Here is a 27,108-nt window from a genome sequence, read left to right on the forward strand (position 1 = left end):
GGGCCTGACTGTCCCCTTAGCAGCCTCCTGCTGGGCTGGCGCTGTGATGGAGTCAAGCACGTGGGTGGGCAGGGTCCAGGGGCTCTGACACCAGCCAACTCCCTCTCCCTGGGTGATGCTGAGGAGAAGAAGACATTTGAGCTGCAGTGTCCTCGGGGAGGGGCTGTCCTAGACTGGAGGGCGGGGAGGTGAGGGGGCGGTCTCTGGGGTGGGCACAGGGAAGGTGGGTGGGACACCAGCACCCGCAGAAAACCCTCACCCATCTGGAGGGACCAGCGGGGAGCCTGGAGGACTCCCCCGCCGCTGACCCACTGACCCTGGGTCCTCGCCCCTGCCCGCAGAGCATGGGGACCCCTCGCGTCCCCCCGCGGACCGTCCTCTTCCAGCGCGAGCGTACGGGCCTGACCTACCGCGTGCCCGCGCTGCTGCCCGTGCCCCCCGGGCCCACCCTGCTGGCTTTCGCGGAGCAGAGGCTCAGCCCCGACGACGCCCACGCCCACCGTCTGGTGCAGAGGACCGGCACGCTGACCGGGGGCTCCGTGCGGGTGAGCGCGCTGGGGGGCGAGTTCGGGGGCCGAGCGGACGGACGGACGTGGGACTGAGGCTTGGCCCCACTCCGCAGTGGGGCGCCCCCCGCGTGCTGGGGACGGCGGCCCTGGACGAGCACCGCTCCATGAACCCCTGCCCCGTGCACGACGCGCGCACGGCCACGGTCTTCCTCTTCTTCATCGCCGTACGTGGCCGCACCCCCGAGTCCGCGCAGATCGCCGCGGGCAGGAACGCCGCACGCCTCTGCTGCGTGACCAGCCGGGACGCGGGGCGCAGTTGGGGCGGCGCGCGGGACCTCACGGCGGAGGCGGTGGGCAGCGCCGAGCAGGGTAGGTGGGCGCGGCCGGGCCTCCGAAGGGGCGAGGGGCGGGGTGTCTGAGCCGGGAGAGGGCGGCGTGTGCACCCGGGACTGGTGGGGGGTGTTGGGCTGGAGGACCCGCCTCGCCCCGCTCCCAGTCTCAGTGCCGCCCACACCGCCTGCTCCGCCGTCTGGCCCTTGTGCCTGGGACCCTCAGCCCCGTGCCCTGCGGGCTCCTGGGACCCTCAACCCGGCGCCCCGAGGGCTGGCCACTTTCCTGAGCCTCTGTCCCGGCGCTGAACCTGCTGGCCCGAAGCCCCGGACGGTCCCTCTCTTACTCCTTTCTCCTTGGCCTCCCCGCCCTAAGCCCCGCCCTAAGCCCCGCCCCCGCCCCTCCTTGCCAGCGTTGCAGCCGGGTAGGTTGGCTCGACCCCAGAGCTTTCCTGTGTTCCTGCTGTCGGTTCCCTGAGGGCTGACCACCCATTGCCCTCTGGAGCCGCCCTGTACCTGGCTTGTGGGTGCTGACTCAGGGGTCACTCACACTCTGGCAGGTGGGAGCTCTCTGCTGGTGTGGACCCCACCCCAGAGGACTCGATCCCATTGCTAGGAGGGGCTGCCCAGACCTTTCAGCCCTCAGCTGCCCCTCCACCTAGACACGCTGGGTCACCAGGCACCACCAGTGGCCATACATCTGTGCTCAGGGACTGGCCACCTGCTGACCCGCTGAGAGCCCAGCCTGGGGCTGTCTAGGCTCGTAGTCCAGCCCGGGGGGGAGGGGCGGAGGAGTGGAGGGTGGGGGCTTCCTCCTGAGCAGTCCCCTAATCAGAGGCCCTGGCCCCCACCCTCCCCGTCCCCCGGGGTGGTGGTGCTGCCTGCCTGCGGCCACAGCCGTCCCCTCCTGGGGTGACCCCTGGCCCCTCCTTCCTGCAGACTGGGCCACGTTTGCCGTGGGGCCAGGCCACGGCGTCCAGCTGCGCTCTGGCCGCCTGCTGGTGCCGGCCTACACCTACCATGTGGTCCGGCGGGAGTGCTTCGGTCGGATCTGCAGGACCCGTCCCCAGTCCTTCGCCTTCTACAGCGATGACCACGGCCGCACCTGGCAGCACGGGGGCCTCGTGCCCAGCCTGCGCTCAGGCGAGTGCCAGCTGGCCGCAGTGGATGGCGGGCAGGCCGGCGGCGTTCTCTACTGCAATGCTCGGAGCCCGCTGGGCAGCCGCGTGCAGGCCCTCAGCGTGGACGAGGGCACCTCCTTCCTGCCTGGGGAGCTGGTGCCCGCCCTGGCCGAGACCGCCCGGGGCTGCCAGGGTAGCATCGTGGGCTTCCCAGCCCCGCCTGCCAGCGGGCGGGAGGATGAGGGGTGGTCGGTGGGCACCAGCAAACCCCTCCGCTTTCCACACCTCTGTCCTGGGGCCCAGGATGCCCCAGAGGAGGGCACCGGAGACACCCACGGGGGCGGGGGGCTGGGTGCTACGGAGGGCTGTGGCGACGGCCCGGGGGAGCCTGGCCCCTGGGAATCTGGTGAGAACAGGGGCTCCCAGGCCTCTGCGCTCCTGGGACCCCCTGCAGCTTTGTCACAGAGCCCCACGTGGTTGCTGTATTCCCACCCCGTGGGGCGCAGGGCTCGGCTGCACATGGGCATCCGCCTGAACCGGTCCCCGCTGGACCCCCACAGCTGGACGGAGCCCTGGGTCATCCACGAGGGCCCCAGTGGCTACTCGGACCTGGCATCCATCGGGCCCGCCCCCGGGGGGATCTTCACCTTTGCCTGTCTGTTCGAGAGTGGGGCCAGGGTCTCCTACGAGGAGATCTCCTTCTGCATGTTTTCCCTGAGGGAGGTCCTGGAGAACGTGAGGCTGGGCGGGGGGCAGCCCGGCCCTGGAGACAAGCCTGCCGGGCGCTGCCAGCCCTCCTGATGGGCCCCTGGTGCCCAGGAGGGGCAGGGAGGAGGACGGGGCGGCGGCCGCTGGGAGGCGGGGGCAGAGGTCCCGTGGGCAGGGGGCTGTCCCCAGGTGACCCGCAGACCTCTTCCCAAGGCTGACCGCGGGCTGGGGGCCTGGGGTGGGAGGGGGCACCGGGGACCCTTAGTGGAGCACACGGGGCTCAGCTGTCGGTACCGTCTTCCTCTTTAATCTTGCCCGGCTCACGACGTTCTGGCTTATGAACGAGAAATAAAGGGATCCTGCGTATCTGTCCAGGGGCGTCTCTCCTCAATTCTTTCTACTTCGAAGCCTGGGGAGGGTCCGCAGGGCTCTAGACACCCCCGATCCCATTGCGGGGTCTGCCTGCCTTAGCCAAACTCCCCCGGGCCCGCCAGCTGCCTGGAGGGGCGGGGCGGGGCGGGGCGGGGCGGGGCAGCTGCCTGGAGGGGCGGGGCGGGGCGGCTGCCTGGAGGGGCGGGGCGGGGCGGGGCGGGGCGGGGCAGCTGCCCGCCCTGGCTGGGTCCCCGCCCAGCATCTTTCGGTTTCCTCTTCTTTGCAATATTTTACTTTCTGGTTATAAAGATAAAATACACTCGTAGAAAATTTGGAAAACAAAAAACTGATGCACACAGATTCCCTTGCTCCCCCCACAACTATGACTATCTTTTTGGCATTTCTTTCTTGAAGAAATTCTTTTTGCAAAGCGTGACTTCATTTAGCTTGCCATTCACTACCCTCCCCGTCGGCCCCGTTTCGGGCCCTGGACCGTGAGGAGGGCCTTGCAGGGACCTTGTGGGCTGGTCGGTTTCCCTGGTGGCCAGTCGCGCGGAGTGAGCACCTCTGGGGCGTCCTTTGCTTCCTTAGGCTGGCTTCTGGGCCAGCATGACCGTCTTGCACTCTATTCCCAACGCTGGGGGTGTCCAGGAGGCCTCGGAGCAGCGGAGGGCCTAGGGGTCCCCAGGGAACTCAGGACAGCCAGTCTCTTGGGAGCCAGAAGGGCCCCCATTGCTGCCTTCACTGTCAGCCCCCTGCAGGGGCCACCCCCTTTCTGGGGTCATCCCCGGGCTCCAGACAGTGGTTGGATGGGGGTCTGGGGCCCCTCGGAGCCCTGAGCATTTACACCCGGTGACCCCCACCCCTGAGCAGCCTCAGTGCCCCTGGAAGGACACCCCTTCTACCTGCTGCTTTGGGGCAGTGGCTTGAGGCCACTTTTCTGTTTTCAGGTTTAAGCCCCAGAAACCAGCACAGAGGGCAGGTGGGGCTCTCTGGAGGCACACAGGTGCGTGTGGCTGGTGTCCTGCACTCCCCTCTGCACTGATTCATGCCCCCAGAGCCACCCTGAACCTCAGCTTGTGACTTGTATGGCAGCAGGAGGGTGTGTGCAGACACAACTGAAATCAGGACTGAGAGGCGGTGGGCAGGAGCGAGCATCCTCACGGTGGGGGGAGAGGACGGTTGGGGGAGCACCCTCACAGGGGGAGAGGACGGTCGGGGGAGCACCCTCACAGGGGGAGAGGACGGTCGGGGAAGCACCCTCACGGGGGGAGAGGACGGTCCGGGGAGCCCTGTGGGGATGAGGCCAGGACTGCAGCAGCCTGGCACAGGTGCTCGGATGCCTGGAGCCACCAGCAGTGGGGGGGGGGGGGGGGCAGGGGGACCCTCTCTGGAGCCTCGAGAGGGAGCATAGCTCTGGGCCACCTGATGGGGGGCTTCTGGCTCCAGAACTGGGGCGACTGACACCCACTGCTCGTGTGAAACTGCTGCTGTCCTGCCTGGGTGCCCTGGACGGGCCCTGACCATCATGCCTCTGAGTCCCGGTCCAGTGTCCCAGCTGGCCCCGCAGGCACACGGCCACCCTCCTGCTCCTGCTTCTGGGTGAGCCCTCCACCTACTCAGCCCAGCCAGGGTGACAGGCCTCCCAAGTGGGCAGAGCTGGCCCTTGTGAACTGGCTGTCCTGGAGCTGCGGCTCCCTTGGCTGGCCCCGTCCTGGCTCCCTGACGTCCAAGCTGTTGCTGCGGGCCTGGATTAGGGCATGACGCCCTTGGGTAGGGAGACAGGCCATGGGGAGAGTTCTTGGGCTCAGGACGGCTGGGCCCCCCCAAAGCTCCCTCTGCACCGAGGCCTGCCGCTGCCTGAGCCTGGTCTGTCTGGGGCCTGAGGCTCAAGGCCCTGCTCTTGGGTGGCTCATCTGGGCCAGCTCGCCCTACTCTCTGGGCCTGGGTCCCACTGTCGGCTTGCGGGGGGTCGTGCGGTCCTCGGCCCTGCTCGCAGAGCCGGGAGACTGTCCCGGGGGGAGTGCCCGCTCCCCGTTCCCCGGGGCCCCCAGTCCTCAGGAGCTGCCCCTCTGCTACCTGCCTGCTGCCCTGCACCCCAGGCTGCTCCGACCCGGGCCCTCCGGGATGGCCCTGTGCTCTGCCGGCTGCCTCCTTCCTCCCCGGACTCGATGGACCGGCCCCTGGGCCATCCCTGGCTCTGTCATGGCTGCGGCGCGGTCCCCAGGTGGGTCGGGCCTCGCTGGGCTTCTGGTTCAGGCTGTCTGTTTTGTCATTTTCCCCCCGGTGTTTTTCCTTCTGTTTCCCTTTCTGGTCTCACTGGACCGGCAGGACCTCCAACCTGAAATAGGCGTAAGGTCCGGCAGATAGGATCCAGGCTCCCTCAGCGGTCAGTGTGCTCAGCCCAGAACCTGTGGCTTTGTGACAAAGGGCCCCCATGACCGAGACTAAGGGCCTTGGGATGGGGATTACCCTGGGCTGACGGGCGGGCCGGCTGTTACCCCAAGGGCTCTGAGAAGGAGGGCGGGAGGTCGGAGGGGCAGCAGGTCTGTGGCGCTGGGTTTGCAGACGGAGGCTGGCCATGGAGCCGGGGGCTGCAGTGGCCCCTAGGACCTGGGAAACACTGCGAGCAGATTTCCTCCTGGGGCCTCAAGAAGGATGGGCGGAGGACGCTCCGTCTCTGCACAGTGGGACCCAGAGCTGTGCCATTGTGGGTTCGTCCCAGTGGCTGCAGGAAACCCGGACAGATGCTGGCTGGGTGCCTGGCTCCGTTGCTGCGCTTCTGGGGCCCAAGGGCCTGAACGCTGCCCTGCTCGCGGATGTGTCTGACTCTCTCCTGTGTGTTTTCCATCCTTCTCTGTCTCTGTGCTTCATTCTGGTTAGTTTCTCTTGACTTTTCTTCAGCTCACTAGTCCTGTCTCCGCTGGGATTAACTGGGTAGAAGTTACTGCTTCCTGCCCCTTCGGTCAGGCTTCCCTGGTGGGTCAGATGATAATGAATCCGCCTGCCATGCAGGAGACCCAGGTTTGATTGCTGGCTTGGGAAGTTTCTCTGGAGAAGGGAAAGGCCACCCACTCCTGTGTTCTTGCCACAGACAGAGGAGCCTGGCGGGTCGCAGAGTCGGGCCCAGCAGAACGATAACACCCTGTCTGTCTGTCTTCTCTCTGAGTGTCTCCTCCCTCCCTCCCCGTCTCTGTCTGTCTCTCTCCTCTTCTCTCTCCCTCTGTCTCTGGACTCCAGCGCTGTGCTCCTTTCCGTCTGTGCACAGAGATGAAAGGAGAAAAGATCGCAAGGTTTCCCGTGTGTTACATGCTTTGTATGTTCCACTCCATTTAATAAAATCAAAGCCCCTCTGAAGTGGGTATTATTTCCATTTTCCAGATGTGGAAATTGGGGCTCAGCGACTTGTGATGACCTCACAGGTTGGGGTAGAAACCAGCATGCCATCCATTTGGTGGTTCCCACATGGTTCTTTTTTGAATGTTTTCCACTGCGTGTGATTAAAACAATTTCAATGGCCAGAAGTGCTTGTTTTAATCAGTCAACTCAGAGTCTCTCCCCACCCCTTTCTGCCCTTAAGATGACGGCAGCCTGCTCCCCTCCTGAGACTCACACAGGAGGGGTAAACTGGAAGATCACGGAGGTGTATCCCTTTGCAGCCAACTGGAGCGGTTGCGTGTCTGTGGTCCAGTAGCTGACGGCCCTCGTGCGGCGGTGCTGGGCTGGGCTGGGCTGTGTGCCCGCGCATGGGGCCCGTCCCTGCACCTGGTGCTGGCGTGGGGCCGCTTCCCGCGCCCCCAGACCTCCGTCCTGCGCCCGTTTCCTGTGGAGCCCAGACAGCAGCACAGACTCACATCCTGGCCGTGCGTTCTCAGTGCTGGCTCTACAGGCGCAAGAGCAGGGCCGTGCCCTGGGCCAGCCTGTTTCCTGCTGGGGACATGCAGAGGGCTTCTGTTGTGATTATTATTGCTGCTGCAGACACAGCTGCAGTGTGCCGCTTTGAACGTCTGTCTTTACAGAGACTCTCATTTCTGCAGGATGGCTTCTCAACTGTGGGGGTGACTGAGCAAAAATCTCCATGGTTTTTTATTTTAATAGATAATAGCAGACTATTTTCTTATAAGGAGTGGTAGTTCGCATGCTGTTCCTACAAATGAGAAGGCTGTTGTCTGGCACACTCTTTTCCTCATTCCCATTTGGTGGGTTCACAGTGGCCCCTCCTGCCCTTCCCAGGTGACCGTGACCTTGTGCTTGCCCTTGTCCCTGCATGGATCCATGGGGGAGGGGAGTGTGCGCCTCCCCTTCCGTCTCCTCTGCAGGCCCCCCTCCACCACGCCAGGGGGAAGGCTGGGAAGCAGTCTCTGGCTGGAGCCGTAGACTTTTCATCTTTCTAAACCGAGACCGTCCCCCCCACCCCCGCCGGACACCAACTCCCCCCACCTCGTCCCCACCTGTTGGCACTCCCAGTCTGCTTTCGGTCTTTACGGTTTGGCTGCTCTGAGCGCTGCAGGTAAGCAGGTTGCAGGTGTCCATCCCCTTCCGTCTGGCCTATGTCACTGAGCCTTGTGTTCTCAAGGTCCATCCACAGTTAGCACGTCTCAGAACTTCCTTCCTGTTTTGGTTGAATGATAGTCCGTCGTGTGGACGGGCCACACTCTGTTTATCCTTCATCAGACGGGACACCTGGGTTGCTTCCAGCTTGTGGCTACTGCAAACAACGCTGCTGTGAATGCGGGTGGACAGAATTTTAAAAATTAATGTTTTAAATGACTAATTAATAGAATGTGATAGTTTGTTTTTGGAATTCAGAGTGATATAAAAACATAAAAAGAGAAGACAATTGTGGATTGGGGGACAGTGGGTTGGGGGACAGTGGGCCAGCTGTACCTAAGGCAGGGACCCCAAACGGGACCCCCTCCCACACCCAGACCACGTCCTCAGGTCAGCCACGATTTGCCCGAAGGACCAGTGGGAGCTGAGTCTAGGGGAGCTGGGACCCTGGCTGGGTTGAGTTAAGGGACCTGGGGAGGTTGGTGGCCACCGGACAGGTCACCAGGGGCTTGCGTCTGCAGGGCGGTTGAGAGGCTGGAGGCCACGTGCCTGACGTGTGGTGAGTGCCACCCGGGCCTCTTCCTGCCCGAGGAGTGGGCGGCTGAGTGCCTCCCGATGCTCAGACCACCCGGCCTGAGATGTGGGGCTGGGGGGTGACACATCAGAGGCGGCCTTGACCTGCGGTGGGTGCAGGGTGCCCCAGACCACAGTGGGGGGCTCAGGGATCACGAACACGGGCCCCCCGGCCGTGATGGGGCAGCCCATCTGGGTCGAGGTACAGGGCCGCAGGAAGGGTCCCCCACACCGCTGTGTCTGCCTTCAGGAGGGTCCTCCAAACACGTAGGAACCTCACCCAGACCGCAGGGGCCTCGCTCCATCCACACCGGACCACAGACCGCAGACGCCTCCGTCCACACTGAACCACAGACCGTCGGGGCCTCTGTCCACACCAGACCGCAGACCTCCGGGGCCTCCGACCACACCAGACTGCCCACCCACTACGCTGAAGTCCCAGGTCCCGCCCCCAGGGCAGCCCCGCCTCAGTGGCCAAGGCTGGGTTCCCTTGGAGACCCTCGGCCACAGCCCCCCCCTCCCCCAGCAGACCCAGCAGACCCCAGGGCCTGGGGCTCCTCTGCTGGCTGCCCCCGCCCCCCCAGCCCGGCAGACTGGGCCAGGAGGGCCAGGTAGCGAGGCGGGGGGAGTGTCCTGCCGGGAGGTCTCCAGCGGGGGGCGAGGGGGAGGGTGTCCTGCTGGGCAGAGGGGCTCCAGGGTGGGCTCGGCTGGCCGCGCGGGGAGGTCTCCAGCGGGGGTTGCGGAGCCCCGCGAGGCCCGCCCCGCCGCCCCTCCCACCCCCCGCAGCTCTGGAGCCTCGCAGACGCCGCTGCAGGGACAGGCCCGCTGGGCCGCGTGGGTGGGGGTGGGCGCGGTGCCGGGCGCCGGGGCGAGCGGGGACGGAAAAAGTGAGTGGGGCGCGGGGCCGCCTTACGGGAAGGCGGATGCGCAGCGCTGAGCGCCGCTCTCGGTCTCGCTGAGCTGGGCTGGGCTGCCAGGCGCCGGCTCTGCCCGCCCGCGGCCGGGCCGCTTCCGGCCCCCCGCTGCCCGCTCTTTTGTCTTTGAAATCTTTCTAGTATCAGTATGAACGCGTGGTCTTTAATCCTGCCCAGAGTGTGAATCAGGGAGTTGTTCAGTGTTCACTGTGGCGTCTCTGACGCTCAGGTGGCCCCACGGCTCCTGACCGGGCTCCAGCCTGCTCTGTACCCTGGGCTGGGTCCCCCCTGCACACGGTGGCCCAGAGCCAGAGCGCCCAGAGTCCAGGCCTGGCGGCCCCTCCCGCCCCACCGTCTGCCCTCAGCCTGTGAACCCCTGGGGCTTCCGTTCCTGCCAGCCCCCCCGCCCGCCCAGGGCACACTCCACTACCTGCTGAATAGCAGCCCTTCTCCACCCGCGACACCAGGGCCTCTTCCCGGCAGAGTCGCCTGGGCTGTGAGCACGCTCTCCGCCTTGGCTGGCTCACAAGTGTGCTTGTGAACTGCACTTTTCTTATTTTGAGTGAAAATCAGCATCCTTTCCTTGTGTGCACATGTGTACATGCGACACAGGGTTGGCGTGTGCATGTCATTTGCTCCCCTACTTTCCCCTGTATCTTTGACCTTGCTGTCTCCTGTAACTGGAGTATTAGCCTCCTGCGTGATATTCAAATACTGTCCCCAGTGTGCTGGTGAGGATGTTTCTCCCACGCTGCAGGGTTTCCCCCAATTTACACTTGAATTTCCCCATCTTCTCTTTCTAGCACCTTGGGAAGCCATCTCCTCCCTCCCTATGAAGTTCTGGCATGCTTTCCTCCTGCGTCCAACGGGGCTGGGACTGATGGAAGCCCAGGGCGAGAGAGACCGGTCCACCTTAAAACTTCCCAGGCCACCTGGAAGAGCCCGCAGTTCCCCGGGGGCCCTATTCCTGGCTTTTCCTGTGCTGGTGCCACTGCTTTAAGGACCCGGAGTTTCAGATCTGAGAACCCTGCTCTTCTTTCACTTTCCTTTCCTGGATTTCTCGGCTGTTACTCGCCTGTTTGTTTTTCCAAGTGAACCTTACAGTTGCAGAAATGTGGGTTTTACTGGGATCGTGTTAAATCTGGAGGAACTGACGTCTCAGACAGTGCCACGCCTGTGCTCCGCGCTGCCCTTGCGGCTTTGTGCTTTTCTCGTGAAAGCTACGCCCGGGTGCTGTCGTCGACGGAATATTCTCTATCACTTTTTCTTCAGAGTGGTTCTTGCTGGGTGTATGAAAGCCCTGTATTTCTGGATGTTAAGGTCACAGCTGCCACGGACTAGGTTCTCCTGTTGCTGGAGCAGTTTCCCCACAGAACCTGCCAGGTTTTCCAGGCAAAGCTTCCCAGGCAGTGTTCCCGCTGGGGTCCTGGCCGGGTTTCCTTCCCCCGGCGCCCGGAGCAGTCCGGGGGCGGCAGGCACAGGGTGTGGGCTTGAGGGGCCTCTGTGCTCTGGGCACAGGGCTGGGGGTGTCCGTCCTGTTGGTCAGGGGCATCCCCTGCCATACAGAAATGGACTGGAGCTGCCCGCTGGCTTCACGTGGGGCCTGTGAGGCTGCAGCAGGACACTCAGGCCCAGCTGCTCAGCTGGGGGCCTGCGGGGGGGGGCGGGCAGGCTGAGGACATGGGGCTGGGGGCAGGGCGCTGGAGGCTGGAGGGGGGTCCTGGGGGGGGCTTTCAGCTCACAGGCCGCAATGTGAATGTGGGGGTCGGGCCCTCCAGGCCTGGTGTTTTCCTGGGTAGTGAGGTGGGGGGCGCTGTGTCCTCCACCTTCCCTCCAGTCTGCAGCCCTGCCCAGCCCCTCCCCGCTCCTCCCCCAACAGCGAGCAGGGAAACTCCAGGCCTTTTCTGAGTGTTCTCACTCTTTAATTACAGTGTAACAGAGTAGGGCATGGTGTGTGGACCCCTGCATGGGACACACGCCCCCCACCCAGGCCGAGCTGACCCTGGCCACAGGGGAGGGGCCCTGCCCCAGCACCCTGGGGGAAGCCTGGCTGAGACCCCTCTGAGTAGCACCGTGAATGGGCGTTCAGGAGACGTGGGGATGCATGGAGACCCTGCGCCCCCAGGAGGGTTTCAGCGGCTGACTGCAGCTCTGCCAACTCCCTTCATTGCCTGTTTCCTGGGCTGTGCGAAGGCCTGGCGTGTGTGCGGGCAGAGGGCCCACTGCCGCCCTGGCTCTTTCCGGGCCTGGGGGAGCCAGAGGGCCTGGGGAACCCTGACCTTGTGCACATCCCCATGCGCCCCTTGAGCGACCCAAGTGCTGGGTCTACCAGCCTGCGCCACGGCAGTCTCCAGGCCCCAGGGTCCCCTGGGAGGCAGTGGGCCTGTGTAAGTGGGGCTCCAGCCAGCTCAGTCCAGGGCTGGGCCTGGGTCCTGGGCGAGGCTCCCTCGCTTGCTCTTAGGGACAGTGATGCTTCCTGTCCCCGGATCGCTGCAAGCATTGAAAGGGGAGCCAGGCAGGGCTGGTGGGCGCAGGCAGGTGCGGGGAGGTCCCCGGTGGGCCGGGCTCAAGCCCTCGGTGGCCTGTCGCTCTCCTCTCCACCGCATGCTTCTCCAGGGAAGGCGGCCAGCCGTGGCTCTGGGCGGAGGGTCTGAAGGACTCTGCCCAGCCAGTGAAGCCGGTCAGAGGGGCCAAGAGCAGTGTCCATCCTCGGTCCTCAGAGGCCAGGGCTCCTGCGGGCTGTCGGCAGACGCCCTGCGGCTTGGGAAGATGATGGTGGCGTACTCCGTCTGCTCGGGGACGCAGGGAGCCGCTGGCTCCGGGGTCTTCTCCCGCCACTGGAAGTCCAGCTCCCCGTAGTCCACTGTGACGGCCGGCACAGAGGGGGAGCCCTCCTTCTAGGGGAGAGAGGGGGGAATGGTCATCGGTCTCCGAGGGCGGACACACACACACCCCTTCTGGGACTGGCACTGGTGTTGGGTGAGGGGTGTGGCTAGTCTGAGGCCGCCCCGCCCCGAGTGCAGCTCCGCCCAGTTGACCAGTTGACCGTGATGCAAAGGAAGGACACTCACCGGAGGCTGGTCTTGGCTCCTGCGGGCGCAGCCCCCTGCAGAGAAGTACCCGAGTCAGGGAGCCCCAAGGCCCTGCAGTAGTGAGCTGGGGCTTCGGGGGGTCCCTGGGCCCCAAGAAAGGCACCGGGTCCTCCGGCCTCCCCCCTAGACCCTCAGGGCCCCTCTGGGACCTGAGCTGTCTGAGCCCCAGGGCCCAGCGGGCTCCCGGGCATCCCACGTGGCCCAGCCCAGAGGCCCTCCGCCAGCCCCGCGGGGCGCACCGTGGGCGCGTCGTCAGTGGTCCCCGCACGTCCCCACACACATCCGAGGGAGGGAGGTGAGGTCCCGTGACGAGACGACACCCACGCGGGCGCGTCACTGTGGCTGTCGCCTCGGGTGCCCAGCGGTTAGAAGAACTCAGTGCCCTGGCTGAGGTCCAGCCCGGGTGATGGCCGTGGTGGGGGCTGCCTTCCCTCCCCGCCTCCGCGGGAGCAGGCCCAGGGGAGGGCAGCACCGGGGCTTCCGAGGGGACCCCCGACCCTGGAGGCCCAGTCCAGCCCCTCCCTGAGGGGGGACACAGAGGGGACAGGAACGGGGCAGGAGGTGAGGGAGGGGGCAGGGGGCAGAGCCTTCGGGGACTCATCACCTCGAGTAGCCCCGAGGAAGACCGCAGCCAGGACCCAGATCAGCAGCAGCAGCAGCAGGACCCCCAGAAGGACGCTAGTGACGCCGATGACCAGGCTCTGCATCTGGCCTTCAGGCTTGGGCTGGGGGCTGGGGGGCTCCGTGGGCGGCTCCAGGACCCCCTCTGCAGGAGGACAGGGGTCAGAGCCGGGCACCCAGGGCCCCGCTCCTCCAAGTCCTACGCCCGCACACGCGGTCTCCAAGCCTGCCCCTGGGCACGGAGCCTGGCAACCCCGAGGCCACCCTGCCGTGGCGGCTCCCACCCCAGCCCCGGGGCCTGCCCCGCGCTCAGGTCTCCGGCGCCCACACCTGTCACTGTGAGCTCCGCGCGGTGGCTCTCGTTGATCTGCGTCCGGGGGGGCAGGTAGATGGCCCCGCAGAAGTAGACGCCGCTGTCGTTGCGCTGGGCGGCCACGACGCTCATGAGGAAGTGCTGCCCGCCGGGCAGTGGCGTGACGCGGAAGCGCTGGTCGCGGCCGGGCTGGCTGCGGTCCTCGGGGAAGGCGGCCAGCTTGTCTGTCTGGTTGCTGGGGCTCATGCGGTACCAGTTGAGGACGAAGTGCTCCGGCTTACTGGAGAAGCTGCAGGTGAAGGTGGCGTTTGCCCCCTCGGGCACCACCAGCCGGGCGGGGGAGAAGGTGAGGGCGCTCCAGGGCCTGCTGGAGGCCTCTGTGGGGAAAGCGGGCGTGAGGTGGGCAGGGACGGCCCCTGGCCCCGGCCCCTCACCTTCCCTCAGCCCTGCGAACGAGGAGGCTCTGCCGCGTGCTTCTGCCCCCACGCCCTGCTCGCCCCCAGGGACAGAATGCACGCCCCCGGGATGGGATGCTTGCCCCAGGGACAGGATGCTCTTCCCCAGGGACAGCGCGCTCACCCCCGGGACAGGATGCTCTTCCCCAGGGACAGCGCGCTCAACTCCGGGACAGGACGCTCTTCCCCGGGACAGGACGCTCGCCCCCGGGGACAGGACGCTTACGTCTCATAGACAGCTCCATGGTGGGACCCTGTCCTCTGAGTGTACTGATCTGGGGCTGGCTCTGACCTCCAGGCCCTCATTTCTGCTCCCCCGGGTGGTAAGGGCCCCCAGCCTCTCCCTTGCTGAAGCCCAGTTGCCAGTCCCTGCAGGTCTGACCCGCATGGTCCCAGCTCCAGTGCCCTGGGTCCTCCCTGCTCTGAGCAGGGGAGGGGTGGGTAACCTCTGGGGGCGTCCCGTGGAGGGGAGCAAGCTCCATCTCAGGACAAGCTCATTGTTGGAACCCTGCTACCCCACGGCGGGCGCTGCTGACCAGGCAGTGAGTGAGAGACCCTCTGTATCTTCTGCCACAACTCAGGGACTGGTGCTCAGAGGCCAGCGGGGCTGTCGCTCACCTGAGGATAGGTCTGAGCTCTGCCCGCACGTCCCAAAACAGGCCCGCCATGGCCTGCCAGGGCCCACCGAGGGACACGCCCAAACCACACCAGCCACCTCCTGCCAGGGCCCACTGGGGGATGCCTCACCACATTCAGGGACTGGCTCGGCAACACACGCACACATGCACGTTCCCACGCACACGCGTGGGTGTGCACACTCACAGGCTCACACCCACTCGCTGGCTGGGCGGGGGATGACGCCCCTCCTGGGAGATGCCCACCGCACCCACCTCGGGGTCAAGGCTGACGTGGTGCCCCCTTCTCAGGGAGCGGCCCTGTGGCTGGAGGGTGCAGGGTGGCTCCTGATTGCATGTGGAGCTCCTGAGAACCACGGCGGGGAGCGGCGGGCCTGCGCTGCCCGTTCTGGACCCAGCTCTCCGCCTGCGGACAGCCGCCCCAGCACCGCCCCGCCCCTCCAGGCCTGGGGTCTCCCAGGCCCTGTGGAGGGCGGCTCCTTGTTTCTGTGGAGGACCCCCCACCCCGCCCCGCTGCTTTAGGTACAAGTGAGCACAGATTCGGCCAAAGCTGTGTGGTGGTGCTGGTGTGCCGAGCTGAGAACACTGGTCCTCTTTCCGCTGGCCCAGCTCATCCCTGCTCTGCACGTGGCCCTTGGTTGCTGCCCCCCGACTTACACCCGCCGCCAGCCTGAGTCTGGGGCCACACAGACACCCCAGGAGCCCCGTTCTGGGTGGCGGTCCCAGACTGTGCCCCCACCCGCCACACCCACACCACCTCTGGTCCCACCTGCTGAGGCCTTGAGTGAGCCCGCTCCTGCGTGCACCCCCAGCAGGCCCCCCTGCTCTGAGCCCCTGTGTGGACATTTGCTGGCAGGCCGTGTGTGTCTGGGGGGACCTGGCTGCCTTCAGGTCAGGTCCTCAGTGGCACCCCCAGCCTGAATCGGTGACCAGCTGTTTGCCCTTTATGGGGCCTCATGGAGTCAGAACTGGATGAGCTGGACCCTGGGCTGCCCGGCTTTCCTCTATACAGCTGCCCTCATCCTGCTCGGGCCCTGGGATGGCCGGTCCCTGCTGGTGGCTGACAGGGCCCTGCTCTGTCTGGACCATGTGGACCCCCACTGCCTCTCAGCCTGTCCTCCAGCCCAGCCCTGCCTCCGCCGGGATGCCCACCCCGCCCTCACCGGGCCTCACCCTGTGGCTGGAGACTGGGGCTGGAGGCCACTGGGCCTGAGGCCCGGTCAAGGGTGGAGCCCGTGGGGCAGTGAGGGGGGCGGCCTGTCCCCTCTGGGTGCTCAGGACCCAGCTCCGAGGGGTTGCTCGCCTCCCAGGGCCTTGGCTGTCAGGGGCCCCGGGGGCCGGACCGGGATGTGGGGTCCCAGAGCGGACCCTCACGGGGTACCTGGCGGCCCCCAGAGGGAGAAAGATGGGCTGCTCCGAGCAGGAGTCCAGAAAAGGCCCAGAGCAGACGGAGGCCTGGGCAGGAGCCCTGGGTGGCGGACAGCCGGGGGGCCTGGGGCCTGGGTCCTGCTATGCGCGCGTCCCTGTTCAGCCTTGGCCTGTGAGGCGGTACCGAGCTTCCTCTCGAGAACAGGGGGCCTCACTTTATCCTTGCGGTAGGAACACCTGTGAAGCCTGCTCTTATATTGTTTATGAATTGAAAATTTAAATGTTGCCTATTTCTGTAACAATGAAATGTCAATGAGGGGCCCCCAGTCTTTCTTTTCTCTTTGAGAAGAGGGCTGAGGAGAAAGCTGAGCCCCACCAGGGTCAGTGGGGAGGGAACCTGGGGGTGCGGGATGGGCTGTGAGCCTCGAGGTGGGCTCAGAGTGCATTTCACAGCTGCCCACTGATACTTGATTTGGGCAGCACCCACCAGTGGTGCTGAAAGCACTGCTCATGGCTGTGGGGTCTCTGCCTCGGGTCTCCAGTTCATCCCAAGGGAAAGATGCACCTTCCTCTCCTTGGCAGTGGACCCGGAGGGAGTGACCTCATCGTGGGGTCCCCCAAAGGTGCCCCAGGAAGGGCTAGCATGTCTGTGACCTCCTACAAGTGAATGACAGCCACGCCCTCCCTGGGTCCTTCAGAAATGCCAGCACAACAAAAGCTACCCCTAACCTGCAGCAGAACCCAAAATAGACATGCGGGGCTGCATCCGACCAAAGAGCTTCTGCTCAGCAAAGGACACCATCGAAAACTGAAGAGGCAGCCTAGCGAACGGGAGAAAATGCTTGCAAGTCACACATCTGATAAGGGGTTAACACCCAGAGCATATAAAAAATTCTTAAAGCAATAGCAAACCCCCAAACAATCTGATTAAAAAATGGGCAGAGGACCTGAGGAGACATTTTCCCCAAGAAGACGTGCAGGTGGGCCACAGGGACATGGAAAGGTGCTCAGTGTCACTGATCATCGGGAATCGGGAATACACACAGAAACCAGAGTGAGCTGGCCCCTCGCACCTGCTGGAACGGCCGTCATCGAAAAGACTAGAGATAGCAAGTGGTGAAGAGGATGTGGAGAAGACTGGAAACTGGTGTGAGGTGTGAAGGCTCCTTAAAAACTAAAAATAGAACTGCCACATGATCCACCAATTTCACTTGGTTTTTATCTGAAGGAAACTGAAACACTCATTTAGGAGATACATACACCTCAGTGTTCATAGCAGCGTCGTTTACAGCAGCCAAGACATGGAAACAAGCTAAGTGCCATCGCCAGAGGAGGGGAAAGAAGATGTGGTGCATTTCTACAGTGGAATACTGCTCAGCCACAAACAAGAATGAAATCCTGTCCCTTGGGACAACATGGATGGACTTGGAGAATATTATACTTAGTGAAGTAAGTCGCACAGATAAAGACAAATACTGTATGATTTTACTTATATGTGGAATCTAAAAAAACAGAGAAACAAACAAAAAACCCCAAAACAAAGCAAGATAAAAACCGAGCTCATGGGTGTAAAGAACAGACCTGCATTTGCCAGAGGTTCATGCTCAGTGACTTCAGGCATGTCTGACTCCCCCACGGACTGTAGCCCACCAGGCTCCTCTGTCCATGGGATTTCCCAGGCGAAATACTGGAGTGGGTAGCCATTTCCTCCTCCAGAGGATCTTCCCCACCCAGGGATGGGACCAGCGTCTCCTGCGTTGGTAGGCGGGTCCTTTACCACTGAGCCACCGGGACAACCATTGCCAGAGGTTGAGGTGGGGGGAATGGGTGAAGGCAGTCAAAATGCAGAAACTTCCAGGTATAAATAAGTCCTTGGGATGTGATCTGCAGCTTGGGGACTAGGGTTAATAATACTGTACTGCATATTTGAAAGTAGCTAGGAGAGTAGATCTTGAAAATCCTCCTTACAAGAAAAAGCTGGTACCTGTATACGGTGATGATATTGGCCAGACCCACTCTGATGATCGTTTTGGAATATATACAAGTGTCAGGTCATTACATGGTATACCTGAAACGAATATGATGAGGCATGCCAATTATATCTCAAAACTTCCTAATTCTAAGGATTTCCATATCAAAAATAAATTAGAGATTTGATTAAAAAAAGAAAAGAAGAATGCCAGGCCCGACAAAGGCAGAGAGAGGGAGTCTGTGGAGGTCCAAGGAGGCGGGGTCCTTGACTCCGCTCATCAGGGAAGGGGCCAGGCAGAGGGCAGGCTCGGGACGCAGGGCGTCTGAACAGCTGGCCTGCAGCAGGGCCACCGCCCTGGGCCTTGGGGGACTCTGTGACCGCTGTGTGGACCGAGAGGGCTGTGGGCTGTGCCGGCCCCAGATCCAGGCATTCAGCAGCCCCCCAGAATGCGGCCTCATGGGAAACGGGGTCTTTTCTGGCAGGGTCGGTCGAGATGAGGTGTTGGTCTGTGGCCCCTAACCCGCCGTGACGGTGTCCTTACTGGGGAAGAGACATGAACAGGCCTGCAGACGGAGCATGCCGCGGGACACGGAGCAGAGCTGGGGTGTCCACAGGCCGAGGGACACCCAGCATCCCTGCCGCTGCCTGGGGCCGGGAGGGGCCTCGGGGGGAGGGGACCCTGCGAGCCGAGGACCCCCTGACTTCCCGCCTCCAGAGCCGCCGGCCCACAGGCTTCTGAGGTCCATGTGGCCAGCCTGGGGCGGGGGGCACCGCGGCAGCCCAGCACACTGACCCAGGACGCCGCGGGGCCGGGGTCGCCGGTTGGCCACTCTGGGTGCAGGGTGTTCCCCGCTGTGTTTTTGTACCTTTTCTGTATCTTTCAAATACTTTTCAAGATTGTAAGTTGAAAAAGATAAAGAATCTGACTTAGAAAAAGTATGTCATAGGCAGTGCCAGACAGTTCTTACAAGATGAAGTTCTCATGACACTATACATTAGGCACTTTATCCCCAAACTGCAGGTGGGAAAATTTCTGCTCAGAGAGGTCAAGGAAGGTGTTCCAAACTCCCCGGCACTGACCCCTTTAATGTTTTGATCCTTCCCTTCTTTGGGAGGGGACCCTGGAGGGGAGCAGGTCACTGGCGACAAGTCATCCCCACCCCAGCCTCGGCCCTTCTTCCCGGACGACACGCACCCCGTCCCCACCCCTCCCCGCGCCACGCCTGGACCCCCAGGGCTCCCCGCGGGGCGCCTTGTCACCACAGGCTCCTGGGCCACTGACCACAGCCTTGAGTTTTGCTCTGTCCACCTTGAGCAGGGCCGGGGAGGAAGGATAGCAGGGAGGCCCGGCTGCCCTGTGCTGCTGGCCAGGCCCGGGCCGGGCACAGACGCCTGAGGGGCTCTGGGCACTGGAGTCCAGGACGAGCGGCCAGGGGGTCAGGGCTGCGCCCCTCACCGTGGCCCTTCCAAGGCCCTGGCCCCCCGAGCCCAGTGAGGTCCAGAGGACCGGCCCTAGGGCTGGCTGGGAGCCCGCTTCGCTGGTGTTCCCCTCTGGCAGGACCTGGCACTGCGGCTGACGGCGAGGGGAGCCAGGAGGGGCGCCTCCCTGACCACGAGGCTCTGGCCGTGGGCCTGCAGGGCCTCCCGGGGAACGGCCACAGCATGCTGGGGGCAGCCCCCTTCTGGAAGCCCTGCGGACGCTCCTGGCCCCGTGCCCCTGGGCGCCTTCTCACAGACCCAGAGGGGCATGGCCCAGGCCCACGAGGCGGTGGGGGCTGAATGGGCGTTACTGGAGCCCGGACCTGCTGACATAATTGGAGCAACATCGTCAGGCCGTCCAGCCTGTGCCCTCACGGAGATGCCAGTCTGTTTTCCCGCAGGAGAACACAAGTGGGCCTTGGGCCTGGGGCTCTGGCAGTCCAGCGCTGTCAGCCTACAGGGGGGGCATAAGCCCCCCACCCCGTCCCTCAGGCCGCCCAGTGAGAGCGGGGCCCTCCTGCCTGCTCCCCAGCGGGGACGCGCTCACCTCTCGGCAAGGATGGGGCCCAACCGGGCGAGGACGGGCCCACCCCGGGCGAGGACGGCAGGTGAGCAGTCGGAGCCCAGAGAGGGCCCTTCCCTGGTCCGAGGCCACACAGCGCCCTGCCAGGGGCCTTGCTGGGCCTCAGGGGCCCGGTCCCACCGGCCGGAGACTGCGAAGGGGAGGCCCGGCCCTGACCCGCGCCACCCAGCCCCGGCCCACCTACCTAGGAGCCATCCTGGCCAGCAGCCCAGCTGTAGCACGGCCCAGAGGAGCGGCCACGGCGCCCGCGGGGTCCCCATGCCCAGGGCGCCCGCCCGCCCGCATGCCGCTCACAGCCTCCACTGCCGCAGGAGAGGAGAGGAAGCTGTCCCGGGCTGTCGGAGGGCCCCGCCCCCAGCCCACCCCCTCTTCCTGGTGGGAGAGACACACTCAGCACAGACGCTGAGAGGGGGAGAGGAGCGGAGACGCGGGCAGGAGGCGGAGGAGGTGGGTCGGCCCCCCAGCCCGGGGAGGCTCTCGGCTCTTTCTGGGTGGCTGCCCCTTCTTGAGGCCGGGAGCCCCCTGGGCCAGGGGAGGGTCTTCTGCCTTCCTCCCCCGGCCAGCCCTGCCCTCTCTGGGCCCAGCTCCCAGTGTCCCTGTGCCGAACCACTCTGCTGGGGGCAGTGAGCGCGGGGGCGGGCCCCTGCCATGCCAGACCTCCCCGATGGCTGTGGCAGCCTCCCCAGTGGCGGTGGGCGGCGAGGCTCCGGGGTCTTTCTTCCAGGCCCACCTGCGACCCGTGCCTCCCGTCCTACCCAGGGCGCTGGGCCCCTCCCCACCCCCTCGGTGGTCCCGCTGGCCTCGCGTGGACGGGGGGCTCCTGGGGCCGGCTCTCAGGAGGCCCCAGGTGGGGGACGGCCTCACTTCCACCTCTTTCCACTGGCAGAAGCCTTCTGAGCCCCCAGTGGTGGGGGTGGGCCTGGAGTTTTCAGGAGCCTGGCCTGGCCGCCCAGCCCCGGTGTTTGTTAAGTCACTGGGTCATTCACTGCATTTCGCTCTAAGCATTTTGTTCTAATGAATGGAAAACAGGAAAAACGAAACTGCTGATATTAGCGGTGCGGTGCGTAGGTCTCGTCAGCTAAGATGACAGAGACAGAAACTGCCTGACAGCTGGCGCTCAGCCCCGGCTCTGACACCCGGGGTTTGCTGTGAAGGGAAAACATTAAAGAAAACTGAAACAGTGGAAAAAGAGCATCAAAGACACTATCTCCGGCGAAGCGAGGTGCTGGGCGGAGGAGGCTCAGCGGTGAAGAGAGGGCCACTCCCAGGCGCCAGCCCCGGAGGAGGCCGCGGGGACAGAGTGGAGGACGGGAGGGGTCCCTGCTGACCCCGGCCCCGGGAGGCACGTGGGCACTCACAGCGGGCCTGGGGCTGTGTGTGTGGGGCACTGTGTCCCCTGAGGACCAGGCTGCAGTGGACTGTGTGGGGAGCACTCTGTCCTCTGAGGACCAGGCTGCAGTGGGCTGTGTGGGGAGCACTGTGTCCCCTGAGGACCAGGCTGCAGTGGGCTGTGTGGGGAGCACTCTGTCCCCTGAGGACCAGGCTGCAGTGGGCTGTGTGGGGAGCACTCTGTCCCCTGAGGACCAGGCTGCAGTGGGCTGTGTGGGGAGCACTGTGTCCCCTGAAGACCAGGCTGCAGTGGGCTGTGTGGGGAGCACTCTGTCCCCTGAGGACCAGGCTGCAGTGGGGGTGTGGGGAGGGGGCTGCTCTCAGACCCTGGGGCCTCCTCACCACCCCTCGCCTCTGCCCCACCTGTGAGAGCCCGGCCGGTGCCTCTATCTCCCTCTTGCCCCACTTCCCTTCCTTCCCCACTCCTGGTGGCCCCTCCCTCCCAACCTCTTGCCCCCGACTCTCACTGACGCCCCAGGGCGGTGGGCTGGGCGGGTGGCCCAGACTTGGCAGGCTGAAGGGGGCTCTTGAACTGCAGGAGGGTCGGGGTGGGAGGGGACCGAAGGATGAAGGGGGAACAGACATTGGAGGTAGGGAGGGGGTACCAGAGCCTGGGGAGGGCAAGACCAGCAGGACAACTGGGCCAGAGCCTGGGGAGGGGCCCCGGCAAGTGAGGGAAGAGTAGGGATCCCAGGGCCTCTGGGTGCCATCCCCACAAGCCAGCTCCTGCTGCCTATCAACACGTTGTCCCCCCACACACCCCGTCCAAACACACCCCATCCCCACACCATCCCCACAGACTATCCCCACACACACTCTCCCACACACACTCCTCCACACCCCATCCCCACACACCGTCCCCACACTGCCTCCCCCGCCCCGTCCCCACTGCACAGAGTGTCCGGCCTGAGCCCCCCGCCCCACGCTTCACTGGACGGGTCGGGCTCTCCGGCCGGTGGGAGGCGGGTGGTCAGGCTCCACCTGCCTCTCCCTGCATCCTGCTGGCGGCCTGTCCTTGTGTCCTGGTCTCACCCCTTCAGGTTTGGGACATTTCAGTCAGGGTCGCAGCGGGGCTGACCATCCCTGACCCCACATGTGACCCTTTCACATGCCCAGGAGTGGGTGCAGTGGGGCCTCTGGGGAGGCGGTCACTGCAGGAGTGCCCCAGGCGTGACAGTAGCAGGGCTGGTCCTGCACAGGGGCCAGACCTTCTCAGGGACGGCATCTCACACAGCCGCCCGCTGGTACCACCAGGACGGCCATGGCTGCGGCCCCCCGAGGGGGTGCGGAGGGTCCTGGTTTACTTCCCGGGCCGGCGTGTGTGTTGGGTGCTGTACCATGTACCCATGACGGCCTGCCTCCCTCCCCCTGAGATGACGCCGGCTGTCATCACGGGACCCCCGTGCCTCTCAGAGCCACTCCCAGCTCTCTGCCCTTTCACCCTGCACCCACGCGTCCATCCTCTAGCATCTGGTTTGTCTCCACAAAGTACACAGTGGGGTAGCCCGTGCGGCAGGACCCCATGGACAGGGGTCCGCGCATCCATGCGTCCCTGCTGGGCTCCTCACTGTGCCCCGTGGCGGGTGGGCACGCTTGGCCCTTCTCTGCTGAGGCCCACCTGGGTGGATCCAGCCAGGGGTCCGTCAGGGAGGAGCTTGCGGGCAGGGCCTGGTGAGCAGCCCTGGTCCCCGCAGTCCCTGGTGCTGTGGGGTGTGTGCTGTGTTGGCAGGTCTGTCTGGCTGCTGGCTGCTTCCTGCTGGACGGACCGCAGGAGCCCACGGGCCAGCAGTGAAGGAAGCGAAAGGGCCCACAGGGTTCTCAGCGAGGCAGGCACTGGGCTCCATCTTTCGGCCTTGACAAGAGGGGACCTAGGGTTTCCAAGGTGTGCCTGGCCTGGCTGAGGTGACACCAGGGGAGGACAGGGATGGAGAGAAAGTGGGGAAGAGGGGCTCCCTGAGCTCCTGAGACGCCGCTGGAGCTGGAGGGATGTTTCCATTACGGGAGAAACACAGGAAGCAGGGGGGCCACCGAAAACTGCTTCTGAGGGGCCAGAGGATGGTGATGTCAGTGACCCCTGACCCACACTTGGAGGGGGAAATGATGCCCCAAACCGGGAGGGTGGTGAGTTCACAGCCAGTCTGAGGTTGGAACAGGAAATGGTTAATAGTGTTTGCAAATAAAAACCTTCTGCTCTAGCCTGTTTTTGAAGCATTTCCCAGAAGTTAAAAAAGAATACTGAATTTATCTGCCCAATTTAAGAATCAAATTAAAAAATGAAGATGAAATATTTTCATCATTTATTATACACAAGACTAAAGACAGCGGGGGTATTTGCTAATGTGGTGGGGTCCCCCTCATTTCTGAATTTGCCAGAATGCTGTTAGGAGTTTAAATGAAAATTAATATTTAAAATTTCCCAAAATGTGTGCTCATGTGTATGTGTTCATGTTTTTGCATGTGTGTGGGCATGCATGTGCTCACAGGCAGGTATGTGCGTGGTGTGTGTGTTTATGTGTGTACAGGTGTTCACAAGAAAGTGTTTTGTGTGTAGGCTTGTGCTCGTATGTGGGTCAGGCTGTGTAGGTGTGTGTGGTGTGTTTGCTAGTACGTGTGCAGAGTGCAGGTATGTGTGTGTTGTGTGTTTATGGGTGTGTGTGTGCAGTGCTCACATGCGTGTGTGTGCCTGTGCGTGCACCTCTGGCCTCTCTCACTGGCCAGTCGCCCAGGCGGCTGAGGGGCAGCCCGCCAGGTTCTGGAGGCAGACCAACGGGGGCGGACGAGGAGGCACCACCCCCTGGACGGGCCGCCCTTGCCTCGGAGCGCTGAGGTGCTCTCGGAGGTGCCTCGGCCGCCGCCCTGGGTCCCTGTCCCTCTCCTGTGTTGCTTGGTGTCCTGGCTCCTGTGGGATCTGGGGGAGGTGCCAGCCCCTTGCTTGGCAGCAGCCGGGCTGAGTGCTGAGACTTGCCCATTGGGAAACACCGCTGGGACGCTCAGCTGGATGGGGCTGCATGCCTGCTGCCGGCCCAGACCCCGTCCGCCGCCTGCGGCCCCCAGGTACGCAGCCTGACCGCGTGCTGGGGCTTGGGCCCTCGGGTGGGCCGAAGGGCCCAGGATTCAGGGAGTGCGCCCCTCTGCGGAGGTCCGGGGGCAGGGGGAGCCTGGCACGCACTGAGAGAGGCTCTGCCCCCGGCTCTCTTGGTCTGGCTATCCTAACCCGTCTGCTGCCCACGCCCAAGGTTGGTGAAGCAAAGTGTCAGCTGGCGGCCTCGGGCGGACCCTGTAACCCCCGACCCTGAGCTGGCGGCCAGGCCTGTCGCCTCCCTGCTGGGCTGTCTTGCCTCCTCCACTCCCACACCTGCCCAAAGCGGGCTGTGGTCTGGCCCAGGGTCGTGGTGGAGGCTCCGGGGAGCCAGTCAGGTCCAGGTCGGGGCAGATGGGGGCTCACCTGGACTGTGGGAGGTCTGTGTTCTCACTCTCCACCGGAGGCCCCTGTGTGGGGGCTACCCCCGCGCCCTGGCTGGGGGGCGAGTGTCGCTGAGGAGGAGGCCAGAGCGCGTCCACCAGGAGGGTGGCCCTCGCTGTGTTCCTTGGGGGGTGATCGTGTGGAAACGGTACCTGGTTTGCTGACGCTTCTCTCCACCCCCCCATCTGAGCTGGTCTGCAGTCGTCGGTGCCTCGAGGAGGCTGGTCCCAGGGCAGCAGGTGGAGGGCAGGAGGCAGAGGGAGTGGCCGCTGAGCCTGCTGTGGGAGCCCGTCCTTCAGCAGAAGGGCCTCTCCAACCCCTCCTCCGGGGGGACTCACACAGACCCCGGCTCCAGAACATGCCTCCCGTGTGGGGTGGTGCTGCGTTCTGCCTCGCCCCTTGTTTCTCTGCCAAGAGGAGGAGATGTTTATGGCTGATGGATCTGTTAGCGGACCCCGTAAGCATCTTTCGTGGAGGGCTGGGCTTGTGGGTTTGGGGGGCAGATAAACGGGCAGCCAGATAAAGGCATGTGAAGGCTGACCTCCCCGCCATCTGCACCTCCGGGATAGGCTGAGGGGGTCCTGAGTGATAGGTCAGAGTTGACTGGCTCCTCGCATCACCACCCAAAGGTTATTTCTCAGGATGGGGTGGTGAGTCATGATTGCTAGACTCTCCCCCAGAGTCAGAGACAGCTGGTGGTCTCTGGAGACGAGGGGCCTGTTGGTGGCCTGGGGTGGTCCAGTCTTGGCAGCGTGAGGGGGCCCACACCCAGCACAGGGCAGGCACAGCCGGGGCCACTGTGCCTGGAGGGGCTACCGGGAGGGGGACAGCTCGTACACAGCACAGCCCAGACTCACTAGCAAAACTCAGGATCTTAGAATTGCAATGATGGGCTGGGTGATAACCAAAAATTTCCCGGGAAAAGCTTCCCTAAGGTAACATATACAGATGACACCACCCTAATGGCAGAGAGCAAAGAGGAACTAAAGAGCCTCTTGATGAAAGTGAAAGAAGAGGGAAGAAGCTGGCTTAAGACTCAATATTCAAAAAACTAAGATCATGGCATCCATTCCCATCACTTCATGGCAAATAGATGGGGAAAAAGTGGAAACAGTGACAAATTTTATTTTCTTAGGCTCCAAAATCACTGTGGACGGTGACTGCAGCCATGAAATTAAAAGACATTTTCTCCTTGGAAAAAAAGCTACGACAAACCTATACCCCGTATTAAAAAGCAGACATATCACTTTGCAGACAAACGTCCGTATAATCAAAGCTTTGGTTTTTCCAGTAGTCATGTATGGATGTGAGAGTTGGACTATGAAGAAACCTGAGCGCCGAATAATTGATGCTTTCAAACTGTGGTGTTGGAGAAGACTCTTGGGAGTCCCTTGAACTGCAAGGAGATCCAACCAGTCCTTCCTAAAGGAAATCAGTCTTGAGTGTTCATTGAAAGGACTAATGCTGAAGCTGAAACTCCAATACTTTGGTCACCTGATACAAAGAACCAATTCACTAGAAAAGCCTCTGAAGTTGGGAAAGATTGAAGGCAGGAGGGGACGGCAGAGGATGAGATGGTTGGATGGCATCACCAACTTGATGGACATGAGTTTGAGCAAACTCTGGGAGATCGTGAAGGACAGGGAAGCCTGGCATGCTGCAGTCCATGGGGTCACAAAGAATTTTACATGACTTAGTGACTGAACAACAACAAAGATAACAGTGACTGCTAGAAGTTTATTTCTGTCTTAAAGAAGAAATCCGGGGGCAGGTGACCCTGAAGTGGTATCAGGACTCCAACTGCCCTCAAGGATCCAGGCTCTCTCCTTGCTGAGCAGCAGTGGCTTCTGTCTGCAAGGTCAGCTTGTCTGCAGGAGTGCCAACCATCATGTCATCATCTCTGCACTGGTGAGCAGAGAAGGTGAAAGTGGAATGGGAAACGTAGGACTTTCTCCGGTTACCTGGTCCAATGTTATGGAACCTTCCCTCAGGCACATCCCAATACTCTCCTGCTCTATCTCACTCTCACACTTAGCTGCTTGCCCGCAGATGAGGCTGCCCCCTTGGCTTCTGGGCGCAAGCCCCTCCCCACCCTGCGTGACCAGTGGTGGTTCCGTCCTTGAGCCCGGCCACCTGCCGCACGGTCACCAAGCCCTGACCTGCTGTGGTGAGGTCTGCACACAGGACGGGGCACAGATACGGGCCGCGGGCCCCTCTTCCAGGAGGCTCCCGGGTGTCCCTGATGGGCTGCCCCGGCAGGAAAGGGCGGGCTCTGGGGGCTGGGGGCACGCGGACACTTATTGGGGCCTGGCTCCTTCTGGTGCCGAGCTAAGAATTTAGAGGCATTTGTGAAGCTGTGCATTGACTGTGTTTAAGGTATTTTAACATAAAAGTGCCTTTCTAGCCAATAAAAAGTTTGGAGAAAAGTAATGGGAAATTTAGAGTGATATATGTCCAGTAAAGTTCCTCACGGCTTTGCTCATGATGGCAGACTTGGCACTGGGTTCAAGGATGGAGGCCGGGTAGGCAGACTGCACCCCAGCTGCAGACTGGGCGATGTCAGACATTCAGAAGCACGGGTACTGCTGTGCGCTGGGTGAGAGGAGCAGGCCCGCAGGCGAGGTGCTCGGTGGGATTGCCTGCAGGCACCAGAGGCGTGCG

General features: G+C 63.2%; 2 protein-coding genes across 2 annotated transcripts; one reads left to right on the forward strand and one right to left on the reverse strand.

Annotated features, from left to right (window-relative positions):
* The first annotated feature begins 344 nt into the window (after window positions 1-344).
* On the forward strand, window positions 345-3,717 carry NEU4 (neuraminidase 4). The gene is made up of 4 exons (XM_065917290.1): window positions 345-545; window positions 623-878; window positions 1,778-2,694; window positions 3,631-3,717. Exons 1-4 carry the CDS (start codon window positions 345-347, stop codon window positions 3,715-3,717), a joined length of 1,461 nt encoding a protein of 486 aa, XP_065773362.1.
* Window positions 3,718-10,985: 7,268 nt separating this feature from the next.
* On the reverse strand, window positions 10,986-19,915 carry PDCD1 (programmed cell death 1). Its single transcript, XM_065931138.1, has 5 exons — window positions 19,780-19,915; window positions 13,121-13,480; window positions 12,774-12,935; window positions 12,149-12,183; window positions 10,986-11,974 (listed from the first exon to the last, which is right to left on the reverse strand). The coding sequence occupies exons 1-5, from the start codon at window positions 19,853-19,855 to the stop codon at window positions 11,759-11,761; spliced, it is 849 nt and encodes a 282-aa protein (XP_065787210.1). The 5' UTR covers window positions 19,856-19,915; the 3' UTR covers window positions 10,986-11,758.
* Window positions 19,916-27,108: the final 7,193 nt, after the last annotated feature.

Source organism: Muntiacus reevesi, chromosome 1, assembly GCF_963930625.1.
Source record: "Muntiacus reevesi chromosome 1, mMunRee1.1, whole genome shotgun sequence".
Lineage (NCBI taxonomy): Eukaryota > Metazoa > Chordata > Mammalia > Artiodactyla > Cervidae > Muntiacus > Muntiacus reevesi.